The sequence below is a fragment of the Chrysemys picta genome, chromosome 1, assembly GCF_011386835.1.
Source record: "Chrysemys picta bellii isolate R12L10 chromosome 1, ASM1138683v2, whole genome shotgun sequence".
NCBI classification, from domain to species: domain Eukaryota; kingdom Metazoa; phylum Chordata; order Testudines; family Emydidae; genus Chrysemys; species Chrysemys picta.
Window position 1 is genome coordinate 122,031,387 of NC_088791.1, and position 20,882 is coordinate 122,052,268.

The window sequence follows — 20,882 nt, forward strand, 5'->3', positions numbered from 1 at the left end:
AACACCTCGTTCCCACCCTGCATCTGCATTAGGTGTATATGCTGCATGCCTGGGATGATTTCTCAGGCCTTCTGCACGATATATATATATAGACTGCTGGCTACATCCACGCAGTCATTGCCAGCTGTAGGAGGTGTTAAAGCAAAACTATGTTAGACACTTTAATTGAAATTAATACCTGGAGGCACCACAGCAGAGCTTTCTAGTCTGCTTCCTCAAGAATAAATCAAACATCAAATAAAATATCCAGGTTTTGTAGGCCAGAGCACTGAATGATGCAAGTCTGAGCACAGCCCTCAAGCACGCTGCAAGAAAGCCCTTTTTTCTGACATGCTTGAAATATAGGTGGCCCAAAGTGATCTCTACTCCAGACTTATTTGTTCTCTAATAATAATTGCCATGGCTATATCCAGAACATGTGCAGACTGTTCCAATACTTCTTTTCACTCTCTTCTTCTGCTCATCAGTTCCTGCTACTCTTTGATCCATCTTTGCCCATTTTGTTAGGGTTTATGTATCATCCCTTGGGTGCTACAAAAGCCACTGTCTGATGCATCCTACCATCTCCTGTTAGGCACAATCAATCTGCCCCCTCCGCACAATGGCTAGCACTACCATCAGTGCTAATTCAACACATCCATAGGCAGCTGCTTCTATCAATAGGAAAGGTGAACCAATGTCATCAACAGCAATGCCAGCACAGGCTGACAAAGATGCTTTTAAAATGCAATTATTGGCAACTAACTAGCTGCAACTTTAACAAAACTGGCAGTGCCAGCTGAAAAGTAGCCAGGTAGCATTTGCCTGGAAGAGAGAAAAGGTGTGGAGAAAGGCGGAGTGGGGTAGGGAGCAGAGAAGATTTCTGGGTAAACTCTCGCACTCTCTCATGTTTATTCTCTATAATACACTATGAAAATAACAGCCAAAGAATATGCCTCCAAAAAATCGGCGAGAAATGGAGAATTTATCCAAGGCCCTAATTATTAACAGAAAACGTGACTGTCTTTATAGGGGAGACCACTGAACATGTGAAAAAAAAACATGGAAACTAAATGGAAAATCTCCATCTGCCTCCAAGAGTTCCCTTTATAGTGGCACGGGAGTGCAATTACCAGCAAAATGACAGACACTGACCTCTAGCCTGGCCTCCAGGGCCCCAATGTGCTGTTGTCTCCCCCTGTGTTCCGACTGCAGCTTTTCAATGAATGCACTGTTGTTGGCCTCTTCAGAGAGGAGCTGTTTGAGGATAAGGAAGATTCTTTGTGAGTGCGGGGGGAAAATAGTCCAACAAAGAGACTGTAAAGGCATAATTAGCTTCTTTATATACCATCTCCAGCATGCTGCCAAATCTTCTTGCTGTCGCACTACAGCAAAACAATAGCCTTTTTTCAGTTCAACCTGCAGCATTGCCCAGTCCCATACCTGCAGCTACTGCTTAGTTGCTGTACTCTGAAGAGCACCTTCATATTATTATGAAGGGGAAAAGACCACCACCACCCTAACACTTATTATCAGATATGCACATACAAAAATATGTTATGGTATTGCCAAAACTCAGGACATTATCAGTATGTATTTCTATTACATCTGAAGTGCCCAATCAGATCAGGGCTTCATTGTGCTGAATGCTGCAGATATTCAAAATAAGGGACAGTCTATGCCCTAAAGAGTTTAATTCAATGTTAAGGCTGAAATTCTGCCTTTACCCCTCTCTGGTATTCCTAGATAGGAGCAAGGGAGATAAAAAGGGGGACATTATAACCCACAAGTGTTCCTATTCCTAGGAATGAAAGGATGAGAGCTACTCAGGCAGCACTAAAATTCCAGCCATGCTGCAGTACTTGTTTTTGTTTGTTTGTTTGTTTTTAATTATTTTTAAATAGGAGTTCAATGGCATTCACCCAGCAGGGCAAGATATTCTCTACAGGCCAGGTGGAATTTTATGAGTCTCAGACTGTACATTTTGGGGTGGGGGAGAAATAAAATTAAGATTGGATATAAAACTGCAAAAGAAAATTATAAAGTGAATGTTTCCTGATCTGTAGGAGGATAATTAACAGATCTGACTTAACTCACAGATTTATTCGGTGATTATACCTTTCAGTATTGATACATTGCTGCTGAATTTTTACTTTTTGAGTGTTTTGGGTTTTTTTTATATTATATGAAATCTGGGGGGGGGACACAATTTCTTCTCATAACATCTCATGGCATAGACAACTTATAATGTTTCATCCTACCATAGACATTACCACTGTTTCATCGGGGATGTGTTATCCCTATTTGATCTTCAGTTAGGGTGAAATTCTCCCATGTGCGGAAAGTCAGCAAAAGACCTAGGCAGAGCCTAAATTCTCAAAGAGTGGGAAATAAGTGGTGACTAGATTCTCTGATTAGGGTGAATATAGGGTTGCCAATTTTGGTTGGATGTATTGCTGGAGGTTTCATCACATGACATAATCTTTATTTAAAGATTAATCTTTAATTCCTGGAGATTCCAGGAGAATCCTGGAGGGCTGGCAATCCTAGGTGAATTTCATCTTTTGGTTTTGTCTCCAAATTTCACATGCATTGAGATATGATTCTGAATGCAACCAAACTTTGCTGTCAGAGTGTCACATAAACAGTGGGGGATGAGGCAAAAAATGTCTTATTCTCATAAAGTCTCATACACTTATGACTTGATACATTACCTTACTTTATATATATATAAAGTAACAGAACAACATATTTGTAATAAACCACTTTGTAAAGCACTTTGGGTCCTTTGGCATGAAAAGCACTTGGTAAATGGAAGATAACCATACATAGTATTCAGAAAGTATCCTTTATGGGTGTGGTTACTGTATTATCTGTCTACATGCATCTGAAGAAGTGAGCTGTAGCCCATGAAAGCTTATGCTCAAATAAATGTGTTAGTCTCTAAGGTGCCACAAGTACTTCTGTTCTTTTTGTATTATCTGAGGACACTCATTCATTGCTTCTCATTTAATTATGAATCGTGTGAGCCCAACAACTACATTTCATTGTTTCCAAAACCGCTCTAATCTCCATACACAGGACAGGCTTTAATACCAGCCCTAATCATTGTTACCACAGGGCAAATCTTCACAATTAGGTGACATGCAAATGATTTGGTTGTTGTAAACAAAACACACTGGCAAGGTTTTCCAGAACTTCAGTTGCATAATGTTAATGGAGTACTCATGATCTTAATTTAAAAAATAATCCCTTGAAAATTAATTGCCACTAGGCATTAATCATCACTATGTTAATTAAGCATTTAAGCCAATTAAGCCCAAGGTGAAGTTGAGGGCAATAAACTCCATAAATGTTTAGTATAAAGTCTTAGTAGTGCAATATTTTTTTTTTAAAAAGCTTTCTTTTTGGGAGACTGGATGGCTCAAGAGATTGCTAATTACAGAACTAATCCACTGTTCAAATCCAGCCCAGGTCAGCAGTAATCACATGACTTTTGTGTGTCCTTTGAGTTGTTGATCTAGATCTTGCTAGAGACATCAAAAATTACCACTCAGTGTCTAACCTCTTTTTTCTAAGCAAGCTATTTGGGAAACAAGCATAACAAACATCTCCAGCATTGCTTGTCTGTTACCAACACCACAGATGCTTCAGGGCATGGTACAATGAAAGTACTTGCTGCTCTGGTGGCTGACTTCCACCTCTCTACAAACAAACAAAGTGTAGCAGGGCTCACCCTGCTGGTGCTCTGCAGCATTTGATCACCAGATACTCCTGTCCCACCTCCAAATGCTTGCTGGGGTGAACACAAATGGCCGAGGTGCTTCCTCTCTGACAGAGCCCAGAGAGTCATTATGGGTTACTGTTTCCACACCTCCGAAGTCCTTAATTGCAAAGTCGCGCGAGGCTCAATCCTCTTCCGCATATTATTCGATGCCTACAGTGGTCCTGATGGCTCATAATGAGAATGCACAACAAGCTGATGTTCCAGCAGCCCTCAGACAACACCGAGCTCTTCATCTCCTTTATATCAAATCAACAGCACCATCTCCCAGCTTTCTCAAAGCCTAACCAAAATAAGCAATGGGGTGAAGAGCACCTGGCTAAAGCTGCATCCTGGCAGGCAAGACCGAAGTGAGGTTGGAAGGATGACAGAAATGTCCACACCCTCTGAGCTTTAGGATTGTACAAGCCCCAAAACGTGAAGTAACGCTCAGCCCAAAGTGTCAAGTTTTCCTTTGTTTTGAGTTGAAACCCAGGTTTTGATCTGAACTGTTTACTTGGGTCAGGCTTGCAGAAAACTATTCAACTTATCTAATGTGTTATATCTGTAGAGGACCCACCATTGATATCTAACTAAAGTTTGACAGCACACTTGTAAATCTAACCTAAGTTTTGGTTTTACCACATCTTGCACTTTGGAAGCCTCCAATTTTACCACCGTCTAACTTTTCCTATCCCAAACACTGTTATTTCAGAGCATCTGTGCTTCTTACGTTATTACAATATCACTGGGTCTAATGTAACAGGCCGGGGTGCTGGTAGAGTCCCATTTTCCTTTCAAATCAAAATTAAAAGGGCTGGGAACTATGGTTATAAGCAGCAAATTTGGATCTGAACATTCCCATTCAAGTCCAGAATTTGGGTATAGGAACAATGAACCAATCAAGTGCTTTATACAATATTAGAGGAAGAGCTTTACGAGTCATGCTTTATTGGGTATCATCATTGCTTTGTATTTCTTAATTCTTGCCATCAGGAGCACTGATTGCAAGGCAAGCTATATGGGGCAGATAGGTGGGTGAGTATGTAGTTAAAAAGACCTTAGAACTCATAGGATGTTAATGAGTGGCCTATTATTCCATGACTAATGGATAGCTGCGAGTTGCAACACATATAGGTATGAACATAAGTCTTTGTAATAGTTTTAATTAATTTTTAAGAATGCAGGATTGTCTTGTCTAAAGCCAAAAACATAAATACTTTCATTAATTAGTGTTTATAATGCAACGTATCTCTGAGTTCTGCTGCAGTAATTGGAATCTTCCTACAAGATGTCCTTGTAAACAGCAATATTATTTCAAGGTAAGGTTTCTGGTTTATTTTTTGGCCTGGTAAAGAATGTTTTTTCTAGACTGGCTGGCTGTTTTTTCACTTACGTATAAAATAGGAATAATGATGTAGGCTTGACTACGCATTTAAATTGAATAATTTGCAATAATGCTCCAAAATGCCACTGGGATAGAAGTCAAAGGACTGTTTGCAAAAACAATGGCTTCTTTTTTAAAAATTAATTTCAGAAAAATAAATGCAGCAAGTTGCTAGATGGCTCAAGGGATTGATAAGGGGATAGAGAGCCTTTCATCTCTAAGTTAGTATTTCAAATATAGTCTGGATTGGTAGTGAGTGAAAGTTGTTACTATGGCAGGGTTGATCTGTGGCCTTTGTAAAATGTAAACATGATAATCCTCATCTAATGGGAGAAGTCTTCCTTTTTCTACAAAATCTGATTATTTTTTTTTAAATAATTCCATTGCTGAGGAAAAAAGAATATATTGTACATATCCAGTCTTTTGTTCAGGGACACGCCAAACAAAAACAGCCTCCTCAGTTTTAGTCATAACTGGAAATAGCAGCTGTTTCTCAGCGTATGTTTCTGCTGTGGTCATCTGGTGCAGATGTACATACATGAAAGTAAATAGACGGGCTGGTCTTACTGGCTTCTGCTATATCAGAAACAAGACAAAAGATGTTTTACCCAATATGAATGGGACCAGAAAAGAAGAGAAATATTTTGAATAAGGATGAATCTACTGGTTCAGCCACATTAAGAACTGCTTGGGGTTTAAGATAAAATCAGAATTTCTCTTAGCTCTCTGCCTTCACATATTTATAAAGATGGATTAACAAGCTCTCCATTTTTAGTTTTGACATATTTGAATGCATTTTTCTCTCTGAGGGCTTGTCTAGACGAACTGTTTGTGTGTGGCAAATGAGTGTGTGAATCTACCATGCACTAACCTGCTGTGCCCTAAATGGCCGGGTGGACCCTGCTACTATGTGCTTCAAGTTCCCCCATGCACACTGACATACTCCCCCTTCAAAGCGAGCTAGATCAAAATATAGTAAGCAATTTTTAGTGCATGGTAGCAGGTTCAGCACGGACAGTTAATGAGCAGCAAGCTAGTGCACTGTAGATTTACACCACAGCTTGCTGCACTAACTGTTTGTGCAGACAATTCCAGAGGCCAGGACCAGATGCTTCAGAGGAAGGTGAAAGGAGGAAGAGCTGTTGGGTCCTTGATGAATGAGAAAATTTCCAGCACACACTTGCACACAAGAGCTTTGGATAATCATCCAAACTCTTAGATGTGCTAAGAGATTTCCAGACAGAAAAGAAGGCATGGTCTGTGTCCCAAGGAGCTCAGAGTCTAAAGACAGACAAGGAAATAAACAGAGAACAGGACTAAGGCCTGGTCTACACTAGGAGGTTATGTCGAATTTAGCAGCGTTAAATTGAATTAACCCTGTACCCGTCCACACAACGAAGCTATTTAGTTCGACATAGATGTTTCTTTACATGGATTTCTGTACTCCTCCTCGACGAGGGGAGTAGCACTAAATTCGACATGGCCATGTCGAATTAGGGTAGGTGTGGATGGAATTCAACGCTAATAGCTCCGGGAGCTATCCCACAGTGCACCACTCTGTTGACGCTCTGGACAGCAGTCCGAGCTCGGATGCTCTGACCAGCCACACAGGAAAAGCCCCGGGAAAATTTGAATTCCTGTCTGGGCAGTTTGAATCTCATTTCCTGTTTGGACATCGTGGCGAGCTCAGCAGCACTGGCAACGATGCAGAGCTCTCCAGCAGAGGTGACCATGCAATCGCAGAATAGAAAGAGGGCCCCAGCATGGACTGATCGGGAAGTCTTGGATCTGATCGTTGTGTGGGGTGATGAGTCCGTGCTTTCGGAGCTGCGATCGAAAAAACAGAATGCGAAGATCTACGAGAAGATCTCCAAAGCCATGACGGAGAGAGGATACAGCCGGGATGCAACGCAGTGCCACGTGAAAATCAAGGACCTGAGATAAGGCTACCAGAAGACCAAAGCTGCAAACGGACGCTCCGGATCCCAGCCCCAGACATGCCGTTTCTACAAGGCACTGCATTCCATTCTAGGTGCGGCCGCCACCACTACCCCGCCAGTGACCGTGGACTCTGACGATGGGGTATTGTAGACGGCCGCTTCCTCGGAGATGTTCGCGGACAGGGAAGATGAGGAAGTAGATGAGGACGACGAGGCAGTCGACAGCGCATACAACGCTGATTTCCCCGATCTCTTCATCACCCTCACGGAGATCCCTTACCAACCCTCCCAAGGCATTAACCCTGACCCTGAATCAGGGGTAGGATCAGTCAGTAAGTGTTTTAAACATGTAAACATTTATTTTGATCAAAACCGGAATGGAATATTAACACTAGGTTTTTCATGATTACTTTGCCCTAGGCGCTCTACTTTTTAGTCCTTGCCAGTGCAGCTACCGGAAAATTGTGTCAATATGTCCGGGGATAGAGCAGAAATCCTCCTGGGACATCTCCACGAAACTCTCCCAGAGGCAATTTGAAAGCCTTTGCATTAGGTTCCTGGGGAGAGCGGCCTTATTGCGTCCTCCATGGTAGGAAACTTTTCCGCACCAGGCTAGCGGCAAGTACTCCAGGATCAGTGCCTCGCACAGCATGGCCACATACGGCCCCGGTTTTTGCTGGCATTCACGCAGCATGTGGTCTTTCTCTGTGTCCGAGATCCTCATCAGAGTGATATCACTCATGGTGACCTGCTTTAAATTAGGGGAATGTTAGTATTGGGACTGATTACCTGTTCCTTTCCATAACTGTAACCGGCGGTTTACAGCCACGCGGTGGAGGCGGGATAGGGGCAGCATACAGGGATCTTTCCCGGGGACAGCCACGAGGGGGGTGGGACAGGGGCAGAGTTCATGCTGGCCGGATTGCCGGCAGCAGGAACTGGCCAACGCTAGGGGCACTGCTTTGGACGTGAAAGGAGGGCATTGCTATAAATTAAGCTTTCAGCAGCCAAAAGTCTACGGCTTACCATGTCTGCCTGCTAGCCGAATTCCGCTGTCCTGCCCTGCTTGTGTGATCTTCACTGCAAGACCCCAGGCACTGAATGCGAAGGCCGAAAATTCGACCTTGTCCTGAGTGCGCATGTGATAGGTGCTGTGCATGGTCTTGTTCACAGAGAAAGACTATGTTCATTGTTCACAAAAATGTATCTTTGTGAGGAATTCACTCCCTTTTTCCCATCCCACAGCTGCGAGTGTCTCCCGACCTACCCCGGCATCCCCCTCCCAGAGGCTGGCGCAAATTAGGCGCCAAAAGAGAAGGACACGGGACGAGATGTTCTCCGAACTTATGGGCTCTCCCGAGCCAAGGCGGCACAGCAGACCCAGTGGAGGGAGAACATGTCGCAATACCAGCAATCACACAGCGAACGGGAGGACAGGTGGTGGCAGGAAGACCAGCAGGCGACTCAAACGCTCCTTGGACTAATGAGGGAGCAAACGGACACGCTCCGGCGCCTTGTAGATGTTCTGCAGGACCAGAGGCAGGAGGACAGAGCCCCGCTGCAGCCTATCTCTAACTGCCCTCCCCCACCACAAAGTCCCATCCCCCCCCCATCCAAAGTCCCAAGAAGGAGGGGTGGCAGGGGCCGTGAAAACAGTCACTCCACCCCTGCAGACTGCTCAAGTACCAGACGGCTCTCATTCCCAAAGTTTTGATAAGTCCTTTCCTTCACTCCAAAAGCACCTCACCCACGCCCCTGTCCCAGTGTCATCCCCTAACTGAGTAGTTGTTAATAAAAAATACGTTTCTGTTCATTACGGTTTCCGTCATGTTCTTTTAGAGGAGAGTGTGTTTGAAGGGAGGAAAGGGGGTTGGTAATTGGAGAGGACAGTCATCTTTACCAGGGTACAGACACGGGGGCAGGTTCAGCAGCAGGTCACACACACATTGCAGTCACTAGGCACCCTGGTCAGTCCAGGAGGTAGTTTTCATGTTCTGGGGGGGGGGGGTGGCTATGTGAGTTTGTGGCGGGGGAGGGCGGTTACAGATCTTATGCAGCGGTCCTTAGCCTGGATGACAGAGCCACGTAGCAGGGGATCTGTAACCATCCTCCCCTGCCACAAAGTCACATAGCCCCCCCACACAGAGTTCCAAAAAGGAGGGGTGGCAGGCTCCATTGAAACAACCAGTCCACCACTGCGGACCGCTCTAGGAGCAGGAGCCTGTCATTCCTCGAGTTTAGAAGTGTCCTTTCCATCACTACACTCGCTCCCCACCACGGTCTGCGTCCCAGTTTCAACCCTTTACCACGAAACCCTTAATAAAGAAAACGGTGTTAATGAACAAAGTTCCATTTATTTTATTTTTAAAGGTGTGTTGGAAGGGGGGCAACGGGGTGAAGGGGGTATGTAACTGGAAAGGATAGTCAGCATTAAATGGGTAAAGAAATGGGGGCAGGTTCAGCTTCTCTTTAAACAAACTTAATAGTCACAGGTTACCCTGCTCACTGTGGAACCTAGCTTTCAAAGCCTCCCGGATGCACAGCGCGTCCCACTGTGCTCTTCTAATCGCCCGGCTGTCTGGCTGGGTGTAATCAGCAGCCAGGCGATGTGCCTCAACCTCCCACCCCGCCATAAACGTCTCCCCCTTGCTCTCACAGAGATTGTGGAGCACACAGCAAGCTGCAATAACAATGGGGATATTGGTTTCGCTGAGATCAGAGCGAGTCAGTAAGCTTCTCCATCTCCCCTTGAGACGTCCAAAAGCACACTCCACCACCATTCTGCACTTGCTCAGACGGTAGTTGAAGAGTTCCTTTTCACTGTCCAGGGTGCCTGTATAGGGCTTCATGAGCCAGGGCATTAGTGGGTAGGCTGGGTCCCCGGGGATCACTGTAGGCATCTCCACATCCCCAACAGTTATTTTGTGGTCCGGGAAGTAAATACCTTCCTGCAGCCATCTAAACAGACCAGAGTTCCTGAAAACACAAGCGTCATGAACCTTGCCTGGCCATCCAATGTTGATAAAACGTCCCCTATGGTCCACCAGTGCTTGCAGCACCATTGAAAAGTAGCCCTTTCTGTTAATGTACCGGCTGGCCTGGTGCTCCGGTCCCAGGATAGGGATGTGAGTTCCATCTATAGCCCCACCGCAGTTTGGGAATCCCATTGCAGCGAAGCCATCTATGATGACCTGCACATTTCCCAGGGTCACTACCTTTGAGAGCAGTAGCTCAACGATTGCATTGGCTACTTGCATCACAGCAACCCCCATGGTAGATTTGCCCACGCCAAAGTGGTTCGCGACTGACCGGTAGCTGTCTGGTGTTGCAAGCTTCCAGAGGGCTATGGCCACTCTCTTCTGGACAGTCAGGGCGGCTCGCATCCAGGTGTCCTTGCGCTTCAGGGCAGGGGACAGCAACTCACAAAGTTCCAGGAAAGTTCCCTTACGCATGCAAAAGTTTCGCAGCCACTGTGATTCATCCCAGACCAGCAGCACTATGCGGTCCGTGCTTGTTTCCCGGGCCCAGAATCGCCGTTCCACAGCATCAACATGACCCATTGCCACCATGATGTCCACAGTGCAGGGTCCCGTGCTTTGCGAGAGGTGTGTGCCACTCTCAGACTTAATGTCCTGACCGCGCTGCTGTAGCCTCCTCGCCCGATTTCTCAGCATCTGCCTCTGAAAAAGGTGGATGATAAGATGCGAGGTGTTGACAATGGCCATAACTGCAGCGATGGTCGCAGCGGGCTCCATGCTCGCAGTGCTGTGGCGTCCGCGCTGTCACTCACCAGAAAAGTGCGCGAACTGATTGCCCGCCGGCGCTTTCAGGGAAGGAGGGCGGGAGTGACGGTTGAATGACGACAGTACCCAACACCACCCTCGACATATTTTTTTCCCCAGCAGGCATTGGGGGCTCAACCCAGAATTCCAATGGGCAGCGGGGACCGCGGGAACTGTGGGATAGCTGCCCACAGAGCACCGCTTCCAATGTCGACGCTTGCCCCGTTAGTGTGGACTCACAAAGTCGAATTACTGTTCTTAGTGTGGATACACACGTTCGACTTTGTAATATCAGTTCCACTAATTCGATTTAAGTTAAATCAAACTACTCTCGTAGTGTAGACGTACCCTAAGGGATATAACATATAAGTAGAGCACTCAAGGAGGTGATTGGCTACATCTTAGTAATATGAAGATACTGCTTGGACACATCTATGTTGACTCAATGAGTAGTTTTATTGTTTGTTTTTAAATTAGGATATATAAACAACTCCCAGTTATTCCCCAAGCTTGTCAGAATCCGTCATTCAGTTCTCCCATAGGTAACACAGCAGGACTTGAATGAGAAGAGTGTTGTAGTCTCATACGTGAGGCAGGGCATGCCAGGTGTAGGGGTGGCCTGGAAAACAGCACAGAGATGGTTGTGTGGAAAGAGGACAGATGGGCAGATGACGCTGGCCTCACTGGAAGAGGGGAGGGGACTGGGGCAACACCAAATGAGACCAGGGCCAGGGCTGAGACACACTGGCAGCATGACATGGCTAGAGCTTGTATTGCCACTGCTTGCACTCTCCTACGTCTGTCCTATGAAGAGAGGATTTCAGCCTGTAGGGCCTTCAATTTGGCATTTTTCACAAGCACTAAATTGTCTTGAAATTTAAGAGGAAAAACTGTCAGTGATGTCTCTTTAAAAAGGGTATACAAGGCTCTGTCATTTGTGAAAAGGTGTAGATCTGTTTTGTGGGCAACTGGAATGTTAGTTGCAGAACAAAAGCTCTCCTACCTACTGGGGTACCCCTGGTCTTCAGCAGTAAATGGAATTCTTCCTGAGCTCTCGGCTGGGACACAGAGAAAAACCTCAGCATGTCTTCATAGGCATCATTAACCTCTCATTTTAAATAGGAAAGAGAGCCTCCGTTTCACAGGTGATATAATAAACATGGAGGACAAACAGAAGAGCTCAGGCAAGACAATTAGAATATTATAACTCGTATAACCTTTCTAAATGTCCTTGAAGATCAAGCAGCAAAACACTGTGTGTTTAATCACAGTGAAGGGTAATAGAGATCAGAGAGAGAGAGGGAAGGAGCTCAGCTAATTCCAGGCATGCTCTGTTAAACACTCTATGGGATAAAATGGCTTATAGTCCACACAGCATACTTTCCTTGGATAAGGACCATCACACATGGAAATTAAAAGCAATTAGAGTCCCGTAAGGGTTTGAATACATTCTATAAAACATTTCCTTTATTCTCTACCATTTGCTTAAAAAAAATTACAGGCAAGGCATTTTTATGCAGAGGGATGTTTATTTACATTTAGCACCTTAAGAGATTAGATATGGCTTTAATGGCCATTATTACAGCTCCACAAACAGCCATTAAAAGCATACTTAAAGTGACACTGTCAAAACTGACTGACAGGCCCAGAATTTCCATGTGCAATATACACTGCCCTCTCCTGGTCACCGGAGAGCTATTTGCCTCTCAAAATGGATGCTGAGACTTACACTGGGGATTCCAGCCATCAGTGGACAGCCACTAGTGCAAACCCCTAGTATAGTCAGGCCCAATCAACAATAACCATAAATTGCACCCTGGCAGCTCACCCTTGCTTGATACTGGGATAAGGTTCACTGGTGCCAGTCAAGACCTATAGCAGCTTTGCCTATCTACGCTGGTCACTGGTGGCTGAAATACCCAGTGCAGACAAAATTTGGTAGAAATTTTCATTATTCTTCCCCATGACTCTATGAGAAACAAGGAGCGCTAGCGTCATTAGGTATCAGAGGGGTAGCCGTGTTAGTCTGAATCTGTAAAAAGCAACAGAGGGTCCTGTGGCACCTTTTAGACTAACAGAAGTATTGGGAGCATAAGCTTTCGTGGGTAAGAACCTCACTTCTTCAGATGTAGCGTCAATAGGGCATGTGCATTGCACACTGTAGTCTACCCTGGCCCTATGTTTCCAGTTAGACACAGTCGTAGTGGCAAAGGGTGAAGGAATATTTTCCCTTGAATTTGGGGAAAAGACAAGGGACGTACAACTTGTTCCTAAACCAATGAAAGAAGAACTAATGCTGGCAACTTTACCAATGGCTTTCAGTGTCTGAAATCACACTTGACTTCAGAATGTTGCCACATGACACACATTTGCATACTAACATTTTAAAAATATACACTGACTTTTTAGGAAACGTCACACTCAAAAAAGACAAAGATTTTGGTTCTACTGTCTAAACCCAGCATTTTCCTCCTCTGTTTCATACAGTTTGAGTCACTGATTTCTACACTGACATTTAAATGGGCAGCTTGAGGCTGAAACCACAATGACATGTATTTTGCACCTCAAAAAACGGATGCAAGCTGCTTTATGTATGTATTGTTGACTTATTAACTCATAAAAATGCCCTTTCCATGAAGGGAAGGCTAAACAATATCAAGACACATAGTTTAAATTAAAATCATCATTGGGAGACTCCCACCCACTATTAATCTACACATCACCCCTGTAAACCTTTCCTCAAGCAGAGATTAGGAGAAGAGCTTTAGGGGTTCTGGAATTTCTTTGCTTCTTTTCAATGCTTAGTTTAGATTCTACCACAAGTTGTTCTGGGTGCTGATCTTATAACTACAAGATTTATGACTGAAGCTCCAATGCTAGACAAAAGTGTGATGCCTTCAAAAATGTTCCACTGCCAAGAAAACAAGTATCCCGACGAGACGCGATAATTCCATCCCCGAGAAATCGATTTCTACCCGCCGATTCACACAAGCCAGAGGGTGGAAAACAATTTCTATATCATCTGCTATCTTGCATATGTTGTGTGTGCTTTTCACCACAGCAGATTGTGAAGCTTTTGAGTTCACTAAGATGAATCTCATTTTATAAGGCTTTTCCAACCTGTGGAACTCTTTGCCAGAGGATGTTTTGAAGGCCAAGACTATAACAGGGTTAAAAAAAGAACTAGATAAGTTCATGGAGGATAGGTCCATCAATGGCTATTAGCCAGGATGTGCAGGGATGGTGCCCCTAGCCTCTGTTTGCCAGAAGCTGGGAACGGCGACAGGGGATGGATCACTTGATGATAACCTGTTCTGTTCATTCTCTATGGGGCACTGGCACTGGCCACTATCAGGAGACAGGGTACTGGGCTAGATGGACCTTTGGTCTAAGCCAGTATGGCCATTCTTATGTTCTAGCCCTATGTTCATAAATTACTCATATATGGCTATCACCTAATTTTAATCACTGTAAAGAAATACATACTTCAGGGGCTTTAGATTGCAGTAATATTTACCAGTTAGTCATTCCCTTAATGCCTTCAAGCTTATACCATTGATCAAAAATCATTATTCTCTCTCTCACCCCCCCCCCCCCATAGGTATAATGTTAAATAGCATACCGTACACTTATTTAATTCTTTCTTTATGTAGCAGGTTAGGTACTGAATAGGACTCATTTTCAGGATAATGTGGATAATGTCTGGAGTACCGAATGCTGTGTGAATAATTGCATATTTGGTATTCATGAGATAAATATCATAAAGATAAATTAAATAGATGCTTTATTCCCAATGAATTGCGGTGATTCAAATAAAGCCATCGGATGTGAGATATGTTAGATGCCTGTGTGTGAAAAATAGCTGCTAAGGTAATACATATCAGTCTGTTACTACAAAATTTAATTTAGTTTTGTCCTCAGTCCTGAGTTGCCTAGAGACTGGAAAATAGCAAAAGCCCTCAAGATATTTTCTCCTTTTCTTTTTTATTCCCTTTTCCATTGATTTTTTTTAACCACCTCTGTCATGATGAAGTCTGTCTCCTAAAAAACAGTCATAAAAGCTATTCAGTATGTGACTGACTCACACAAAGCTTAGTACGAACAAGGGACTATAAAATATTCCAGGGCCCTTTCTATACTAGGACTAAAACAGTTCCTTGGTTCAGGATAGCTAATATGGCTTAGCCAGCCCAACATGGCAGTTTAAACATGGACGGGCTCTGAGTTTGGTCCCTGTTAAACATGGATTGGCCCAGTACACACATTTTAGCCTCCACCAGTTTTAATGTGAAGTGGGTTTAAAACTGGTTCTTGTAGACAAGCTCTTACAAGTAAAAGTTTGTTACATGATAAGTTACTGCACACCAAGCCATGCTATGAATCTACAGCACACCAGCTTGCCACGCAGTAACATCACACGTAGACACTACTACAAAGCAGTAAAAATCCTTGGCTCCACCATTGTTATTAATATTTGTGTTACTGTAGTGCCTTGAGGTCCCACACAAGATCAGGGCCCCATTGTGCTAGGCACTAGAAGAGTGTGGAGGACAGGAATTCCATTTCATGAAGAATTTTAGATTCTGAAATTATCCACGAAGGAAAGTTCCAGAAAAAAACCTCAGACTGAAACATTTCAATCAATTTGAAAGTACAAAAAACAGAAATGAAAAGGCTATTCAAACCAAAAAAAATCGAAACGTTTCCTTCTGAAAATGTTGAAACAGGATCTTGCAGCATTGTTTAAACTTTTCCCCCAGTGTTTCTCTGAAATGAAATTTTGATGGAATGGACTTGCCAACAGAAAATGGTTCTGTCCAGGTTTTTCTGACCAGCTCTGCTATGCATTGTATAAACACACAGTCCATAACCCAAAGAGCTTATAATCTAAATGGACATGACAGACTAAGAATGGGCCAAGTAACTGCCTCAAGGTCACATAGCAAAACCATGGCAAAGCTGGGAATAGAACCCAAGTCTGACTCCCAAGCTGGTGCCCTTGTCCATTCAAGTACCCTACGCCTTGGTGGTAGCAACACACTGAAGCTCTAGTGGAGACAGCTCCTCAGCACTTTAACCCCTCTGTCATGTAACCCTGCTCAGAGTAAGCCTAGATGACACAGTGGTTAAAACAACTATGAGCAGCAATGAAGATTTGTCATGGAGATCTTCCCCCTGTGCCCCCTTTACAAATATCACAGATGCACAGTGATTGGGGGCAGGAGGAATCAGAGTGATGGCTTTGCTCCCCCCTTGCAAGTCCCAATTCCTCTACCCCTGGCTGCCAGAACTTCCTGGATTCATTAGTTGCTGATGGCCAACCTTTCTTCTACTTCCACACCAGCAACTTTGCGTACACTCCTAACAAACACCACTGGTTCCTGCCACAAGAGGAATAGAAACCAGTCACCAAGAACTCCACAATGCCAGTGGAAAGGTAGGGCTCTAGCAGCTATGGCCAGGTAAAAGAAAGTGTTAGGGGAAGGGCAGGGGATCACAGTAAATAAATTATTAAAGGATAATATCATCTACTGGTTAAACTCCAGTACCTGACTCTGAACGTTACAACAAACATAACTAATTAATATGCATGTTATTATTATCACTAAGAAAGGATGTCCTGAGATCTATATCTATCTGGTAAGAGGAGGCACAAACACCCAATATATTGGAAGGAAATGATAACCATTTGATCAGCTATCAAAAACAAAAGCAATCTGCAGGCTACTTTTCTTTCAAGAGTGATCAAAACCCGAGATAAGAAAGAACTGGAAAGGAGTGGATTTTAAATTGCTAGCATATTCCAATCAGGAGTTTCCAAATATGAAAGAGGTACTAGAATAGCCCTCGTTATTTTTTTTTAATGAAAACAACTGATATATCAAACTAAATTCCTGTGGTTAGATGGCTGAATTAGTTTCTGAGAAAGTTTGCAAACTATAAGCAAATAGCTTCTTGAATGCACCTTTATCTAGAAAAAAATGCACCAATTACAACTCCTGTGCTTTAGAGGATAGTCCCTCTTAAGCCAATTATCCATTAAACTGCTATGTCTGTGAAATTCACAGCTGCAAAGAAATTTACCTACAGCATTATCCCAGGGCATCCAATTTAAAAAGGAAATTATGGGTTGCTCTCTTAGATAGCATGGTCCTGCAATGGAAAACAATCTGGGCAAATCAAAATTAGCCTAGTTTTCAAAGAAAAAAAACTCTCTCCAAACTCAGCCTTCTTTTTCAAAATGGCCATAAATTGCTAAAACAAGAATCCAAATGTCCAAATCCAAGCCCATACATCTCAGTTATTTGGTAATTACTTTCCAGTACTATGCTATCTTTGACTAAAATTCCTCATTCTTAAACAGAATTAATGTTTCATAATTTTATGCATATTATATAGGGAAAATATGCATTCATATGACAAACTGACATTTACAGAAACTCAAGGTTGCATAGTTAATTGTGCAAATTTAAGGAGTTAAGGCCACATCCAAAATCTTAACTCTGCCCCCTGGAGCATGAGAGATACAATACAGTCTTGTAGTCAGATTTTCAAAATGCTGAGCACCCAGCAAGTTCACAGTGAGGTCAACTGGATCTTCTGGGTGCTCATCATTTTGAAAATCAGACACATTAGGTGCCTAGATATGGATTTAGGAGCCTAATGTTAAGCACCCATTATTTAAAATCTTGGCCTTCAGCTACGTAATTACACACAAAAAAGTAAAATTTTGCCCCAAGCCACAGATGGCTCATGGGGCTGAGATGGTTTAAGGCATCTCGATTTCCATCCCCAACAGAACACAAGGGAGTGATGTGGCTAGCAGCACATCGAACTGCCTTTGACCTCCCTAATCCTATGGGTGAAGTACTCATTTTGTAGCAGGGTGAACTAGAGACAGCCTTTCAAGTGAGAGATTGAGCAAGACTCAAATCCATAACTTTCAGGATTGTAGTTGAGAGCCGCCACAAATCAGCCACCGCACTTCACGTAATTATACACTATTCATCCAAACATCCTTCCTGACGTCTAAATTCTTATCCGTATGCTTATTGTATGCAGTCAATGTACCCCTTCATGTAGCTGGCAGAATGAGTTAATGGCACCTAATTTCATACTTGCATTAGGCTCTCAGATGAAGTAGGATTTTGGTATCCTCATCCTAGACCCCATTTTTATACATCACACAAGAAGCAGTCTCTACTCAGGGGAGGCCCAAAGCTGAAACAAACATGGATCATGTCTGTGAAGAATGAAATGAGGACTGGCACAGCTGCACGGGGATGCCTCGCTCACCAGTGCTGTCTGAGTCTCATTGTTATAAGCCTCAAATACCCATAAATTTTAAAAAGAAAGAAAGTAAAACAGAAAATAGAACATGCTCATATCCAGTGACCTGAAAGATCTGTGTTCTGAATGCTTGACTGGAGGCTTCTGATTTTATTATGAGAGAAATAAGATATTCAAAAGTTTTAGAAATTATTCAACCTGGGTTGTTTGGAAAGCAAGTTCCTTTCCCCCCCAGGATAACACACTGTTCCTTCGATTCATACATAGTCAGACTAAAGCATGAAACTGGGTTTAGAAAAACACTGAAAAAATGTTTTTTTCAAAATGTCCACCATCAAGAGCAGTTTCTGTTCTTGTTAGTCTTCTATATGTTTTTCAGTGAATTTGAAACCAGTACAAGCACAATCCTGATGGATTCACAGGGCTGGAGGTTGAAGTTGATCCACCAGGGGCAGCCGGATGTACCACAGAGATGAGCATGGTAAAGGCATTGGAATGGGACTCAGGAAAACAGAGTTCCATTCCCAGCTCTGCCACAGATTTGCTGTCTGGCAGATTTGTTACTTGGTCTCTCGGCCTCAATTCCCCATCTACAATCTCCTATCCTTGGTCTCTCAGCCATTTAGAGTGTACAGGAAGGGACTGCCTCTTATGTGTTTGTACAATACCTAGCACAATGGGGCCGTGATCCTCAATGGGGCTTTTAGACTCTGTTGTAATATAAAAAACAAGAACAAACAGATATCTATGTTAATTGCTGTGTTTTTTTAATCTATTAAAAAGCAAGTTTCTAGCCCCTTTCTTTAGAGCAATTGTATTTATTGTAAATGTAAGGTGCTCAGTCCCCACCATACCCACCCAGAGCTGGCCTTTGGAGCCTGAAAACCTGTGGATGTTAGGTGGCTTTTCTGAATTTTGAAAAGAGCTTAAACTTATTAGTGACTGTGGATGGGTCTCTTGGGCTATGACTGATGGTGCAGAGGCTGCTGCAAGCTCCCTGCTAGCAGGCTGTCTGCAACTGAAATTCCAATGCGGTCTACAGAGGTGGGCAGCACAGTGCAGGAGATGCAACAGAACGAACATGGAGGTGGAAGAATGGGGAGCAAGTACCTTCAATACACAGACCCTCAACAGGAGCAGCTAGCAAACTGATAGGAAAGAGGATGTAACATCTGGGCAAAGGAAAGCAGGGTCCTGCCTCCTCACACTGTCAGAAGAGGAGAGACGGCATCATGGGCAGCAAAGGAGGGAGAAAGGGAAAGAGAAAGAGATGAGGGAGGACAAGGGAAAAACGGGAAAAAAAGAAGGAGAGAAAGAAGAATGCAAGCAGCAAAGGGAATGGAGTGAACAGGATAAAGGGATCAAAGGTGAAGTGACATAACATGGGAAAGTGCATTTAATGTACATCCCTATATTTGATTAAGTCTCTTTGGCCATATATATCTGTGTTCATCTGGGGTTAAGGGATGAGGCAGCTATTTGAAGCACTTATAGAAACATTGCTGGGGTTTTCTAATTAAATAATTATAGAAAAAGACAAAGAAAATACCCTAACATTCACCTAGAATGTATACAGCCTAGGCAAGGAATTGTTTGCTCCTTAGCCTAAGTTCCTTAAGCCCACCGGGACACAGCCCTAAGCCACTGTTGTGGTAGCCAGGGACCTCTGAGGTACAGAGAAACCACAATAGTGCTCCCTTTCCCCCCAGACATACATCTACGCTGGGGTCCAGAAAGCGGGTGGCATAGGTGCTGCTATGACGACTCTGCAACCACCCAGGAATCTTTTATCCAGAGACCTTCCATACAATTAGCAGGCCAATCGCCCCACCTGCAATTACAGAACCCAAATTTCCACATGAAAAAAATCAGCATATTTGTACAGTTAAGAGCAAACCTATTATATAACCCTACTATTTATACAGAGCCATTCCTGGGTTGCAGCAACTCTATGGGATAGCCAGAAATAACAAAACCCAGAAATATGGATGCCCATCTCCCTGATTTAACTACTGGACAATAAAAACTTCCTTCATTTGATTATTAAATAAAAGAATGAAAAATAGGATCTTAGCATGTAGGTTGTTTTATTATGCCAGGCACAGAGGTCAATGTGTATTATACACACTTTCCTCTCCTCCCTCTTCATCACAAATGGTACACTGCTCAGGGAGCCTGTACTGTACTGTACTACAAATGACCCATGGGGGAAGACATTGTCAGAAGATTGACACATAGGGGAATGTAAACCTTAATGAATGCACATTTTGGTTTGCCACTTTTCAGTTCCTAAAAGTTAACTGCCACTGAGTTTTGTTGAATCAGCTGTACATGATGTTATCAGTGTTCACACTTAGCACTTTAATAATTATCTCTGATTTATCCTACATGCACTGGAAAGTTGTGTGAGTATTTGTTTTCGGGGGGGGGGGTGTCTTTTTTTTTAAAACACAGAATGTATTGGAACATTTTTGTTTTATACATTTATAATGCAAGCTGACACCAGAGGAGAGAGAATGCAGTGCCTGGATTATATTTCCTCCGCCCCCTCTCCCAAAAGGATTGTTCTGAAGTGGTTCAGCTGAGGGGGTAAGTCTCAGTCTGTGTTGAGGGCTGGGGTAAATTAAGGCTCCTCTGAATCAGTAGGTCTGATCACTGTGGCCTTACCTGAGTGAGTCTTCTGGACAGGGAGGACTTTTCAAACGAGTATTCCTTTTTTCTCTCACCAAACTGCTTTCTTT

General features: G+C 43.4%; 1 protein-coding gene and 1 long non-coding RNA gene across 10 annotated transcripts in view; one reads left to right on the top strand and one right to left on the bottom strand.

Moving 5' to 3' along the window:
- The window catches only part of LMNTD1 (lamin tail domain containing 1), a 339,143-nt gene that overhangs the window by 157,658 nt on the left and 160,603 nt on the right, over window positions 1–20,882 (bottom strand). For all 9 annotated transcript variants that reach the window (XR_010592973.1, XR_010592970.1, XM_042848562.2 and 6 more), the window contains one exon: window positions 1,135–1,236. Coding sequence is in view for 7 of the 9 variants with exons in the window: in XM_042848562.2 (XP_042704496.2) it covers window positions 1,135–1,236 (102 nt within the window). In the remaining 2 variants the exon portion in view is untranslated. The remainder of the gene's footprint in view (window positions 1–1,134; window positions 1,237–20,882) is intronic.
- LOC135983825 (uncharacterized) lies at window positions 4,865–8,845 on the top strand. Its single transcript, XR_010601655.1, has 3 exons — window positions 4,865–5,064; window positions 7,189–7,401; window positions 8,315–8,845. It is a non-coding gene; the product is annotated as an uncharacterized LOC135983825 (long non-coding RNA).